Source organism: Solea solea, chromosome 21 (assembly GCF_958295425.1).
Source record: "Solea solea chromosome 21, fSolSol10.1, whole genome shotgun sequence".
Lineage (NCBI taxonomy): Eukaryota > Metazoa > Chordata > Actinopteri > Pleuronectiformes > Soleidae > Solea > Solea solea.
The window spans coordinates 8,605,590-8,620,101 of NC_081154.1; the positions used below are offsets into that span (position 1 = coordinate 8,605,590).

At 41.3% G+C, this 14,512-nt stretch overlaps 1 protein-coding gene across 1 annotated transcript in view; it reads left to right on the forward strand.

The window, feature by feature from the left end:
• The first annotated feature begins 549 nt into the window (after nt 1-549).
• myo1d (myosin 1D) overlaps nt 550-14,512 on the forward strand; it is a 75,370-nt gene continuing 61,407 nt past the window's right edge. Inside the window, exon 1 of the mRNA XM_058620743.1 lies at nt 550-1,308. Within this exon, the coding sequence (XP_058476726.1) occupies nt 1,214-1,308 (95 nt within the window). The 5' untranslated portion in view covers nt 550-1,213. The remainder of the gene's footprint in view (nt 1,309-14,512) is intronic.

The following is a 14,512-nucleotide window of genomic DNA, read 5'->3' on the forward strand; positions in this document are numbered from 1 at the left end:
TGTGTGAGTGGGTGAATGGCACAACTGTAGTGTAAAGCAGCTCATCAAGACTAGAAAAACTCTATATAAATACAGACCATTACCAACTCTTCTTCTTCTTCTGATTTTATTTGATAGTAACGAGTAACAAAGATAGTTAGAGGAAATCTAGTGGAGTACACGTAAAAGTGTTGTACTTAAGTACAGTAACAAAGACACCTTAAATCTGCTTTTGTGTAAAAAAAAAGGGCTCTATAAATAAAACTGGCTTCCCTTAATCTGTCTGTAAACAGCACACAATAGGCATTTCCCTCACTTTTACACTAGGTGGCGCACGTCCACTAATGTAAACCTGCTGTATAATCTGCTGAGTGTGTTCTTGACGCTCAGCTCCTGGAACAGGAGTCTTCTTTTCGACTCGACGTGACCTCACTCACCAGAGGAAATGGTTTGTTATGGTGATACCTGCGATAATAGTTCAAAGCCAGCGGAGTCATTAAAAAACAACGCTTCATCCTCTGTCGTTTCTCTACTTTTTCATTCATACACTCTGACAGCCCTCATTTCTCCTTTTATGGTAACACAGGGCATAATAAAAGTCACGCCAGCACATCGTGGTTTTCCTGCTGCGAGTGTTTAACAACTTTAAATGTGGCCTCGTCACCGCTGAAATATGTACCGGGAGCAGCGGAGGGAGCAGTGGTCTTCACGAATACTTGTAATTCTTTGGAAGTTAGACACAGGAGGACCAGTCTGACCAGCACCTCTCCGCAGGGCGAGGAGGGCGGGCACTGCACGAGGACGCTCCCGTCCTATTGGTGACTGCTCGGTGTGTGTGTGTGTGTGTGTGTGTGGAGTACAGGAGACAAACTCCAGGAAAACGGACGGCGCTGGCGCACGATGCGGCTGCTTTAGGGACACTTTTGTGGCGCAAAGAGAAGAGTCTATGTGGACATGAGGATATTTTTTGGGGAGGCAATTTCTAAAAGTAAAGCCACTCCGTACAGCCGCGGGATAATTTTATGAGCGCAATTACAAGTGTGACTGTGACGGTTACTAATGAGATTGCGCAGCGACCACACAGCTGTCCACTGAGGAGAGGAGGTGCCGCTGAGCGACACCCGCCAATGTTCACCTTTGGTTGGAACTTCCCAACAAACGGTTAAGACAGAAACGTACGTTTCTTAATTGTTTCCCCTCGCGCTGCTTTGAGTACAAAAGTGGGATAACAAAAATGGCAGAGCACGAGAGTCTGGAGTTTGGAAAAGCTGACTTTGTGCTCCTGGACAACGTGTCCATGGAAGAATTCATGGCCAACTTAAAACTCAGGTAAGACAAAAAGCCTCACCTCACCTTCACTGAACACAAACACACGCTCGGGGGAACGAATACTGTGAGTCCAGTCATGTGTGGTGACACACGGAGCTGTCTTTGTAACACACAAGACTCGAATGTAGCTGTCAACAGGTGCTGCTGAGTACAACAGTTTCCTCTCATTGTGTGGTTATGACAATGACCAGAGCGTGACGTCACTACGACCACATGTACACCAGTAGTCGGACTAATGACCTTGTTTTGAATAACACTATTATTCAGTCAGATAATGGGTTTACACAGGATATTACAGAGAATAGTTTGGGTTATGACTCACACTGCAGAAAAAACCCACAAATAGGACTTTGTAATCTGATTTAAGGGACAGTTCAAGTTTTATTTTCATGTCATTTTGATTTGAGCGGTGACAGCAAAAACAATAAAACAAACAATAATAATAACAATAGCATTCTGTTTGGGCCACACGGTTGGTGTAGTGGTTAGCATTCTTGCCTTTGCAGCAAGAAGACCCAGGGGTCGGAAGAAGGGCCTTTACTGCATGGAGTTTGCATTGTGTGCGTCAGTTTTCTCCATGTTCTCCAGTTTTCTCCCGCAGTCCAAAACATTCAGATTTGGGGATGAAGCAAATTGGACACTCCGTAGGTGTGATGGATGTGGATGGTTCATTGGCCACCGTTCGCCCCCACAACCCTCTTGTGGAGGATAAAGCTGTAGAAGATGAATGAATGAACATTCTATTTGCTATATTGGACATACAATATAGTTTACAATGCTGTCAGACAGCCCTTGAACAGCTGATCCGCCACATTGTAACACAGCTCCTGTTATTGCACATGAGGAAAATATAGCACCTAAGAAAGTGGCTCGCTGAGAACATGGCAACCATCTGAAGATATCTAAAATATAGCGAGGCACGTTAAGGCAATGCATAAATCGTGTTCCAGTTCACCCTCTCCGAACAGGCTGTGCTGTGTGTTTAGGGCTGTCTACTAAATGTAACACCCTGACTCTGCAAAAGCACTTTATACACTGCTGCGTCAGTGTTTTATTCACCACATTGTTAGAATAGTCAGTGATACAGATGTTGTTGCTTCACCTATGTTTGGATTTTGACCTCACATGTGTGTGAGTAGCTCTTGGGTGCAAGTACAATAAACTAACTGTGACTATTAAAAGTTGTTGGAGTATGAGCCAGAGTGAGTGTTGCCTCTGATCAAACCGGTATTTCCCCCCGTGAAAATATGCTTTAAGAGACTCCACCCAGGCCGCACACACACACACACAGAGCTCACTGTTGTGCGCGAGCAGATTCTCCTGCAGACCAGTTTCTATCAGCTGTGTTGTCAGTGGCTGGGTGTCAAGCATGATGTCAAGCATGCTTTGTGAATGAAGAGAGGAGTGAGTGTGGAGGGTAGCGTTGCGTTTCACATGGGCTGTGACTTTCCCCCTGTCCCCTGTCCTCACCCTGGCCATCTGTGATGAAAGTGCAAGCTGATCCCTAATGGCATTTTTACAGAGCTGTTACTCAGCAAGATATGGTGCCTGTTACAGTAGACGGTTTTGTGGAGGGAGATCATCAGTTCAGCTCTGTACAACAATCAATTTCATGTGGGTCCCACTCAATAAAAGTTATGAGTTATTTCACCATTAATACGTTTATATTGTGAACTATTTATCGTTGTGTATCAAAACAAACACTTTTATTTTGAAATTATGTGAAATATTATCATTAATAATGATTATTTCAATGTCTTCTTCTTCTTAATAGTTTGACTTTTTTCGCCTACTGACCAAACTAGACGCTCAGTCGCCTCCAGGTCATTTGAGTTTAAGACCCCTGTGATTGTAATATTACCCCTATGTGTCAGTATATGGATCCATAAACCAACAATTATGTGATCATAATACAATTAAAAATAAGCCCTTGTCCAAGTTTTAGGGAACATGTTAATGCTGCAGTGCATCACCTTTGGTGCTTTCATTGTTGTTCATGCCTCTGTTTGGTCTTCCTGAACAAAAAAAAAACATTATTTTTTATGTGTTGTCCTATCTAGAAAGGGGAATTGCCAAGCAATACTATCAGACCTGACTGAGGGACAGCGCAGGGACAAGAGGCATTTATCCTGCAAACTGCTAACAACCACTGTTTTTAGAGTTGTGGGGGAATTTACTTACTGCAAATTTTCATATTTGCATTGTCAGTATGGCTGTCCTAATCCTGATCACTGAAGCTGATCTGGACATTAATTTTAACCTCTTGGACACTGGCGATCACTCTGTTTACCTCTCTATAATCCTTTAATTCTCCAGCTGCAGAGCTTTCCACATTTGCCGTCTGTCGGCAACTTTATCCAGCAGGTGCTTAGCTGTTCTCCTGCTCTGTCTTTTCTGTTTAAAAACAACACTCTGTGTTTGTACAGGAGTAAAAAAAACACATTGTGTGAGTAAGCTGATTTGTCTAAATTGAACAGGGCAGACTTTTACTTGACTTTACGATGAAATGGCTTGACAGAAACGTGGGACATTAGAACATCAATATCGTTTTTTTTCTAGGTCACAGTTATCAGTATTTGATAAAGACTTAATTAGAATGTTGCAGCAATAAAATGAACAATCTGAAATAGAGGCATCAAACACATTAAGTAGAACATGGTGAGTGAAACAAGTAATTTAGCCATTTAAAATCCCATATAGTAGTAAAAATACACAACACAATTTTAGCACTATACTGTATAAATCATTATGCTGGATAGATGATTCATTTGCAGTCCATGCATGTTGTTATATGACGCATCATTCCAGTCTCTATAATTTCGCCGTTTACCACTTCCTGCTGCATGAGTTAATAAATTACATTTCACAGCCAGTCCATATACAGTATTTTAAACATACTGCCAGTAAAGTAAATATTTAGAAGATGTCAAGGACACTGGTTGGATGTTTTTTTTTTTCATGCTGGCTAAACAGGCTGTGTGGTGTCTCTTTTTCCTTGTATGGCCACAAAGAGTGAGCTGCAGAGCCTTGACAAAAGGAGTTTCCTTGGCACCAACATGTTTTTAAAACCCTGCTTATCAACATGATCGATAATATGAAAATGACCATGATATGTCACCGGGGATTAAGGAAACCCGTTTAGATGAGAGATTAAACTGGCCAATGTATTCATCATTTTAAATTTGATTAATTGCCTTTAGTTTGTTTTGTGGAAAAGGGCAGTTCCTCACAGATTCATCCGTCAGTTCATGTGGGAGTGGATCCTCAAAGTACCTGGCAACCTCGGGTCTCTGGAGAGGAGAGGGAGGGGGAAAATGCCGTCCAATATTTTAATTTGGAATGCAGTACCCATTTTAAACTCTTACTTGCGTCTTACATATAGTCCTTTTAAAACGACGGATTTTAACATTTGAGACCATGTTTGAGAAAGTACTGAATAGACATTTAATGTCAACAATAGACCTAACAGTTTAGGAGATATATTGATAATATGTCAGGTTGTCAGGTTGCGAGGTGTAGGAGGAGAAATCATGTTTCATCAAGAACAAAAAGATTGTGGTTAACACTGTTTTTATAGCCATACCTTTTCAATTAGATGGGACATCTGTGGCGTGAACAGTAGCTTTGGCAAGCAGAAGTTAGAGTAACCAGACGGCAACAGACCTCTTTTTTTCTCCCCCAAGTCTCTCCCAGTCTGTTTGTTTTCCCTCCAGCTAGACATCTTGGTCCGGAGATGGCGTGTGCAGATTGTTATTTGTAAAGGGTGTGGCCAGCGACCAGTGCTTCCTTTTGCTCCTTTTTTTCCATAGTCTGAGGGTGTGCGTGCACTGTGCATGCATGTGTGAGTGTGTTTTCCTGAATGGGAGTGAACCACTTGACAGAGGGATGAAGAGAGCACGAGGCATCCATATGTCCTGCGACAGTTGTCCAAAATAGTAGTGGTGGAGCACGTTTGCACATCTCTCCTGGGTGTATTTTACACCATTTGTAGAACCTGATCCTCACGGTTAAATATGTGCCGTAATAAAAAGCTCTTATTATAATATAAAAAGCATTTATTTGAACAATCTTTACAAGTTTCCAGAAGAGCACACTAGGCATTTTGTGTGTGTGTGTTTTGTAAGGCTTGCCCTTTGAAAGGCAAAATTTTGTTCACTTCTCCAGAGCTTGAAATGTGAAAATCCCCAAATATTTTTATTTGCAGCGGGTAAAAAAAGCCGAGCTTTGGTGTGGAAGCCAACCCTCTCTTCATAACCCCCCCCCCACCGCCTGAGTTGCCCCGCTGTGCGGGGGAATTTCTACTTGCTTGGTTAAATACCTGCCATGTTGAGTTCCTAATCAAGTCACCCAGTGGCTGCATGTGAAGGACGGTTTTGGAAAAGGCTGCTCGTTTTCCCTCAGAACAGCCGGACACGGTTGTTCAAGTTAGCATTTACTTTGTTTGACTTGAGGTTGAACTTTGTGTCCTGTTCCAGAAAGACTCCCAGTCTGGAAATAGAGCCTGGCAGATGCCTAGTCTCTCTCTGTAGAGATGTGCGATAGGATAAGAGTTCAAGGCAAATTCCCGTATGGGTCTTGGGAAATTTTCCTGAATTGCCGCGTCAGCAGATAAGATGTCATGGACCACGGCTGGATTGATGTGTGTTTATGTAGGAGAATCATCGCGTATGTGATTAAAAATGAGTCACGACCGGAAGATATAATAGATTATAGATAAGAGGGCAGTTTTTAACTCTGATCGCTCATTCATTCCATAAATTGACGCTTAATTGATGCCCACAGGGATGCCACAAGTCATGCAGACTTTACCGTGGAGTTCCCCTAGAAAAAGCCAGTATTTAGTGTCTTAAAAAGGATGGATGCTAAGCATTAACCTGTCTATATATAAGTTATATGTAATATATATATATATATATATATATATACATATACATATACATATAAAATGAAGACAAAGTATGCAGAAAATGAATACTAACATCTCTCGGTTAAAGCTCTCTGCATTCTGCAAGTTTAACTGTCCTGTAAGCCAACAGTTTGTGTGTGTATCCGACCGTCGAGGCATAGTTTTATTGCTGCTAAATGTTTTTATAAGGCAGCATGGTTTTGTCTCTCCTCAGGAATCCAGGGAAAGAAAAAAAATTCTTGCAAAACTGCTGCGTGTTTCCCAAATAATTAGGGAGGGATTGTTAAAATTCTTTTACTAAATTGGCGTCCGATATTCCACCTCGCATAGTTGACATGCACTGCGCGATGTCTTCTTTTTAAATATATTTTTTTTAGCTGGCGAATGAAAGTAGGTCAAAGTCTTTTTTACACCTTCTTTGTGTAATATCAGGGTTTTTATTTATGGAGGTTTAATGATTGTGAAATCCTTTTGTTTGGCTGTATGAGCCGCTCCAAGTGATTTGGCCTTTGAACCTGTTAGTGGGGAGTTAAAGAGGACTTTGAACAGGAAGCCTCCAATAATACGAGGCACGCCAACCTAGCAGGAAAGCTGGTATTTCCCTTGCCTTTGCTGCTCACGTTTCATTGTTTCCTGCAGCTCCTCTACCTAACCTTAGCTGGGAATCTTGTGTGCAGCAGATGGGACATAAATGAGATTGAATACTGTGGTGATTTTATTCTTAGTTATTCCTAGTTATGCAACTCACAATCCTTGTCTGTAAATTCACTCTCTATATCTAGTGTGTCATAAATGTGGCCATAAATTGACTTTACTGGATAAAACTACTTTATTGGAGGTGTGGTGCAAAATGTCTCCTCCTGAATAAACAAAAGGATCAAAGAATCAATAATATATGGCTCAGGTAAGGTTTGAAACTCAGCATCAAAGATCACTTGTTGAATTCCTCAGTCTCCTGGATATGAGGCAGTAAATAACGCTGTACCAGTTACAGGTGCTGGCATCCGTGGTGGAAAAGCATCTAGATCCGCGGTCTTTTCCTCAGCCAGATCCTTATTTACCTTTTTTTATTTTATGCCTTTGTCCTTTCCTAAGCCGTAAAACCAAAGTCCACATGCAGAACACACAAGCCATACCCTGCAACAATGACGGGTGATAACGTGCAGCAGATGCCTCTCAGAATATTAATCCCAACGGTTTAGTAACATTTCGTTCTTCTTAGAGGTGGTTAGTGACTGGAATAGAAATATTTATAGCTGGATATTTTGGTATTCTCCTGTTACCTTCCTGTTGATTTGTCCAGTGGCACTTGCCAATACAATGATGAGGCTTTAAGATGCAGGATCTGAAGCAGACAACAGGCCAATTCACCCAGTTTCTTTTTTTTTTTTTTAGGTTTATTTCTTTAAATCTCATGAAAACATGCTTTCGTGCCTCAGACTGACGCTCCCTGGAGATTTTTTTTCTTAATCAGGAAAAAAAACAAAAACAAAAAAACCGTCTCCCATGAACAGGCGGATTCATAGAGGGCTCTGAGAGAAATGCCTCGTAGGCCTTGCTCCCCTGCAATCCAGCAGCCAGCAGTCCAGTCTCACCACAAGAATTTCCATACAACCGTCTGTAATCTGAAACACATTACCATCCTTACATAAACAGGGGCTGTGTTTGGTGTAGCTTTATTCCCCTAAAATAAGTTCACCAGCTCTCTCAGAGAGAGACATCTCATTTGTGGACTGCCTGAGTTGGCAGGCGGGGTCGGGAGCGGGCCGTTTTAGCACAAGCTCTTAGTTCTACCAGTTTCTCTTTCTCACTGTGTTAGTGCCCCTGTGTTATAGGCATTTTAGAATATTCTACTGTTTCATGTCAAAAATGGCTGGTCTCTTATGCCGGGTTTGTTCAAGACCTGCTCGAGCCTTTACATACACATGCTGTGTGAGGTTCTTATGAGGTTAACTCTCTGAAGACTTCCTTTCCGCCAGAGTTTGAAAGACATCAAATTGTAATTTTGGCATCAGCAAGGCCAACAACAAGCTAGCCGTGCCCTCAGGCTTTCGCACGGTATTGTATGCCTCTTGGGAGGAAGGAGATGTATTTATTTAATTTGGCAATCCTGCTTCATGATATTGACAGGAAAGGCAGGGAACAGTGAGCGTTAGCAGAGGCTATTTAAAATTTCACCCTCTTTTTATTGTTTTATGTAATAGTTTGGATGTCCAGAGATTTAAAACGATCCACTTGAAAAGCTAATTGTTGCTCGTGTCATTAGTTCAGTCTCGCTGCAGGATTTGATGTCAGTAGGTGACACACTGAAGCTGTCTGGCTCTGACTGCAACATTACCCCCAGACACAACTTCCCAGAAGCCCTTGTTATCTCTCTCTCTCACACACACACACAGGGGACATGATGCACTCATGAGTTGCCGTTATCTCATACGAGAACATCATTCACTCAAGTCATGAGTGTTCATTTTTTTTCAGGAATCATTTTGCATGGCATCGTTGTTTGGGAATTGGTGATTATGTGACTCAGGCAGCTCATGTTATCTGTGTGTCTTTTCTTTCTTTGTGTGTGTGCGTGTGTGTGTGTGTCCAAGGCAGCAGCAGTGATGTCACCCCCTGATTACAGCATTGTATTGTTCTCCTGTCCACCTGTTGAGGCTGTGACCTGAGCCACTGTAGTGGTGGAACTGTTTACTCACTTTCACAGCCAGCTCTACACATCACATAGTTCACAGTGACTCACACACACACACACACACACACACACACTCTCCTGTATTATTTGCCAACACTGCTGTATGCACTCTTTATTTTCTCTTTGTTACGGTAGTATCTGTAGTTCCTAGGTTTAAAAGAACGTGCACTGGAGTCAATGCTACTTTAACTTTTTCCCTTTAACATCTAACACCATCAAAATACGATGATGATAACTGTTTGAATGATTAAATAAAAAAAGGAAACAAATAAAATCAGCATTATATTGGCTGGACTGATTTCTAAAACTTGGCCATAGAAAAACCCATATTGGCCTTTTTCTTGTAGAGTTTATTTAGTTTTTTGTGTACTTGCTCTAATACCATTGTGAAGTGTCTGACAGTTATTACTCCCTTTTGTCTATTAATGATGTTGCCCATTGTCCATCTCGTCTGTTTTTGTCCTTTTTTCTCCCTCTCTCCCTCTCTCCCCTGCTTTTAGCCCCAATAGAAATAATAGGCCTCTCCAGAAATAGCATGTTGAGTAATGTCTGGTTCTTTTGGATCGTTTTCGTCTCTCCTTCTCCGTTCCGTCACTCATCCCATTTTATGGCGGCCGTCCACTGCAAGGCTTACATCAGCCACTGCTGGCCAGTGTGTTAAAGTGTGAACAAGTTCTGGATTAGTATCACAGCTAAAAACCCCTCAAATCCTCCACCACCACCAACCTCCCTCCATATTCCTGTTTTAAGAAGACTCTGTGTCATTTTTTATAAATAAATATATGTATTTTTAGATTGAATTTAGTGAGATGATTCTACAGTACCCCTCCCCTGAAAATACTTTGGTGTGTGTGTTGAGGGGTGTGGTGGTCAGCTGTGATCCCAGCCAGTGAAGAAAAGAGAGTGAGCCACCTGATCTGCAGCTTGGCTGTTTCCGCATGCCTCCCGTTTCCCCAGAGTATCCAGACTTTCCAGCCTCATGAGAACGTCTCGAGTGTGAAAGGCCTCATTTGCCTGATGTACTCCTGCCGCTAATTAAAGAAGATTGTTTTCTAAGTGTACACGGGCCATGAATGTAAACTTGAATAATGAATTTGAATGAATGGTCACTGTGTAAAGTCGCTGTCAAGCAGTGAAAAAATAGTAGGAGGAGCTTCTTTGAAAAGTAAAACTGCAGGCATGGATGTGGTCACCATGGTAACAGTGATGCAATGATCGCTCCTTCATCCATCTGTAAGGTGCTCACTCCTTTTACCAGAAGCGTCTTGTTTTCATGGCTGTTTTTGATGTGGTTCAAAGAAATATTAGAAAAGAAATATTATTGAAAGTATAATTTATGGTGTTGGGAAATTGTGACGCACATTTTTGCACTATTCTGTGGTGCCATCGTTGGATTCCACTTAAAGCTGACGAGTGATGGTATTATGTTGTCAACATAATTTAATGCTCAAGATACACCTTGCAGTGCATCATCGTCTGCCTCTCTCTCTTTCTAATTTCATATCATTTCCTGTAAACATCTGTACTAGAGTAACTGAGGAGCTTTTTGCATCTTTACTGGGAATATGATTAAGTCCTGGAAGCCTTACATAATCTATCATAGGCATTTGCTGGTAGCAAAGCATGTTCCTGACTCCCGAGGGATGGTGGATGTGTAATGTATACAGACAGTATAGGAGCCGCTGTTTAAGCACCGAGCAAAAGTAACAAAGCGGCCTAATGTAGAACACAGATGTGTGACGGCTGCGAAGCGCGAAAGAGGCCGCTGTCACACTGTACATAAGACCGCGATGACGGAGAGAAAAGGTGAAGCACTTTTGACTTGTTTCTTGGTGGCTCTCCAAAATGGAAACGAGTGATATGTCTGAGAATTGGTCCTTTTTTGACAGGCACGACCAGACTAGTTTTATAACAGAGGATGTCCTTTATTAGCCACGCTGAGGAGCAGTAGTCCTCATATGCACTGCGTTGCATAATGATACGCCTCATTCAGCCAAAACTCACATTCCACCTCCGCCTTTACTCACCTTACCTGGCTTTATTTCTTTTCTTTTTCTATCCCTTTAATCATAGAAAGTTTGTCGTTGCCAATGTTTTGCATGGTTGGTTAAAATGTGAAGCAGTTTTTGAAGTCAATGACACCCAAAAATAATTCATTATCATTATCATTATCATATCATTCATTATCATCTCCACAGCCAAAAGTGATGGCCCCACCATCCTAAAAATATATGTATTCATCATAGAATGTGTTGATAAGGAGAAGAAAAGCATCAAATTCTGACATTTGAGACAAAGAAAGATCAGTTATTATGTTTCCTTTTTTCAATTGATGAATCATTTTTAAAGTACAGCAATACAGGTGATCCGCTGTATCAGAGTCTGCTGTTTTTATAAGAGAACCAGTTTTTGAAAGGACTAGAATTCCCTTACCCAGCAGGCATGGGGATAAGCCCCTAAAGCATTCTGCTATTGCTCTAAACAAGAGCAGTGTTGATAATGAACTCGGAGATAAAACTAGAACAGCCACAGATTATCTCCTGGCCCTTCATAATTCCTAGGATGAACCCTGAAGTTCAGACACACAGTGATGACAACACGTGCAGTGGAAGCTCTCAACAATATGGGCCACAGGCCACGACATACAGCACTGATATAGGACACAAACACAGAGAGATATCAGATTATCAGATTACTAAATTGGTACAACTTCAAAAGTACAAAACATGTAAGTCAAATGAATTTCCTTCAACAGAAACTAACAGGTTGAACTGTCTAGGATGCATCAGAACATGCGTTACTTTTCATTTTGGAATTGCTCCGTATAGAACTTTTTAATTGGATCACACTGGGTGCTCTCACTGTGCTGAGATATTGTGATTTTTGCAACAAATAAAATAGAGACAGTCGTAAAATATCCTAATTAAACCAGTGTGTGCAGCTCAAGGGCATGTAGACATGAAGAGGGTGGCATTTTCACATCATTATTTCAGTCATAGTTACCTCTCAATTCTTCTCTGGTGTTTTTTTGCTTTTTTGTGGATAGAGGGGAGGGATATGTTGGTGAGAAAAGGTCATAAATCGCTCACACTCCTCCCTGAGTTAACCATAAAAAAGACCCACCCAAACAAGATTGGAGACAGCGGTTGAGCTCGGCTTTGGTCTGTAATTCATATCTGATGAGAGTGTGTCATGTGTGTATGTGTACATGCAGTACGTTTGTTCAACAGTGTGTGACATTAGGCTTCCACAGATATTTTTAGGGCAGACAGAACTCCTCGACAAAGTCATTTTCCCTGTTTTTATGTAAAACAAAAAAAAAAATCTTTGAAGTCACTTTTTAAACATTAAACCATTTCTCTCTCTTCATGTTTGTGTGTGTGTGTGTGTGTGTGTGAATCAGAGGGAGATGGAGTAGAGATCTGCTGGCATCACTTTAACTGAATATCACAGTGAAACGGTCTGATAATAACAATGCTGCCAACAATTTCTTTTAGAGTCTCTCAGCCGTGATTGGGAATTTTCCGTGGCCACTGTGAACACAGCAGCAGCTCCTGCTTTTATTAGTACTTTTATGTTTTATTGGCTACAAGAGAGAGTCCAGAGAACCAAGCCATTTTTTTCCCTTTTCATCTCCTGCCGCTGTGCCCATGACTTGTTCTGCTAACCTTAGCAACTGGAGCGAAGGTTAGAGCTTACATAGGTTTGTAGTGTTAGGTGTGAGAGAACACAGGTTATTCTTACTGGTAAAATTGATATTTATTCACACACTGTTACATATGTGGTTGTTTAGTTTGCAGTTGGTGCCAATCCCAACTGACACAGGGCGAAAGGCGGTCGGTTTGAAGCTTTTTTTTTGTTTAAGCTTTCTTCATTTCTTTGCTCTGGATAACAAAGAAATCATTAAAAGTTATTCATTTTGGTTTGTGGACAAAAAAAGACATTTGAGAACATCATCATTTCCAGGTTAGACGAACACCGATCAACATTTTTTTAAGGTTTTCTGATATTGTATGGACTAAACGATTAATTGAGAAAATAATCAACTGATTAATCAATTATGAAAATAATCGTTAGTTGCAGCTCTACAAACAACCATTCACACTCACACCTATGGTCAATTTAGAATGTACAGTTTGTCTAACCCCTGTTTTTTGACTGTGGGAGGAAAGCGGAGAATCTGGAGAAAACCCACACACACGCACACACAGTGAGGCCCTTGTTTTGACCGGGTCACAAACCCAAAGGCACTACACCAACTGTGTCTACCGTTTGCATGAACTGTATGATCTTTTTCCTTTCTTCCTCCTCGCTTCAACCTCTTCTTTCTTTCTTTCCGTCTGTTTTAACTTTGTTTGTCACTGTCTAATTTCCTGTCACCTCTGCTCGACTCGTCCTTTCTTGGAAGGACATCACAAAGCTTCAGATCAGGCCATTAGAGACACACTTCTCTTCACAGCTGGACAAACTGATAATAGTAGTAAATGGCTGGTATGTTAATCTCATTTGAGAATGTTTCTTTTGAACTTCAACCGTAATTTGACCTGTGGTTTCACAGACAGCTTCACAACAGACAAAACCAAAGAAAAACAATAACAACATGATTTGCAGCTTGATTACATTTCGAAACTGACATTAATAGATGTAGCAAACAAAGCATCGAAGATGACCATGTAACCAAAATTCAATCTGGCACCTGTAGATAACATTTCCGTGAGTCCATTATGACCCATAAGGTTATCTAATATCTGTCTTGTGTGTTGTTTAAATCTTCCGTTAATGACAGTGTAGCAGATGGACGAGGCCGGTGCCGAGTCTGTGTTGACACAGCTTCACAATAACACAAAGTGATGTCACTGAAGTAATTACTGGGAAAAGAAAGCAGTCTCCATGTGTCACGTTGTGTAAGGAAGCATCTTAAATAACTCGGTAAATAACTAAAATCATCTAAAAGGTTCACATTTAAATTAGATAAAGCTCAGTTACCTGGATGTTAAAATGATTTCATTTCTAGCTGATCTTTATTACATTAAAAAAAACAGTATTTCTAGACATTTACAACCTGGTTTGTTCCAGCTGGTGCACTTCACTTCCCATTTGCTTCCTCCATTAAACCCCCTCAGTGTCCATTATGTAAAAAAAAAAACCTGTACACCTATTCATTATGGAGAGAGGAGACAATGTTACCTTCCTTCTATACGCACCCAGCTGGGATCTCGTATACACTCCTTCCACCATGTGGACCACTGTTGGCAATCCTGCTGCAGGCCATTGTACATAATGCGTTATGTGGGCAGCTCACTGTGTTGGCCCGTGCAGAGGGAGACGACGGCCTGTCTCGGACAAAGACCTGCAATTGACATTGGAACAATGGTGCGGGCACACAGCAGCCTCCTGACCAAGCAGAGGGACAGCACAATGAGTCTTTTTCTGCTGCACCAAGGGTGGAAGAGCTAGTATGTTAGCACAGCTGCTTACACTGAAGACATGATGGTGGACCTGCTTATTCTTAGCAGTTTGAATTAACTTGTCAAACCACTGAAGAGTGGTTATTTTGCATTTCTTGCTGAAGTTATACCTCTCAGTATATAAGATCGTGACCA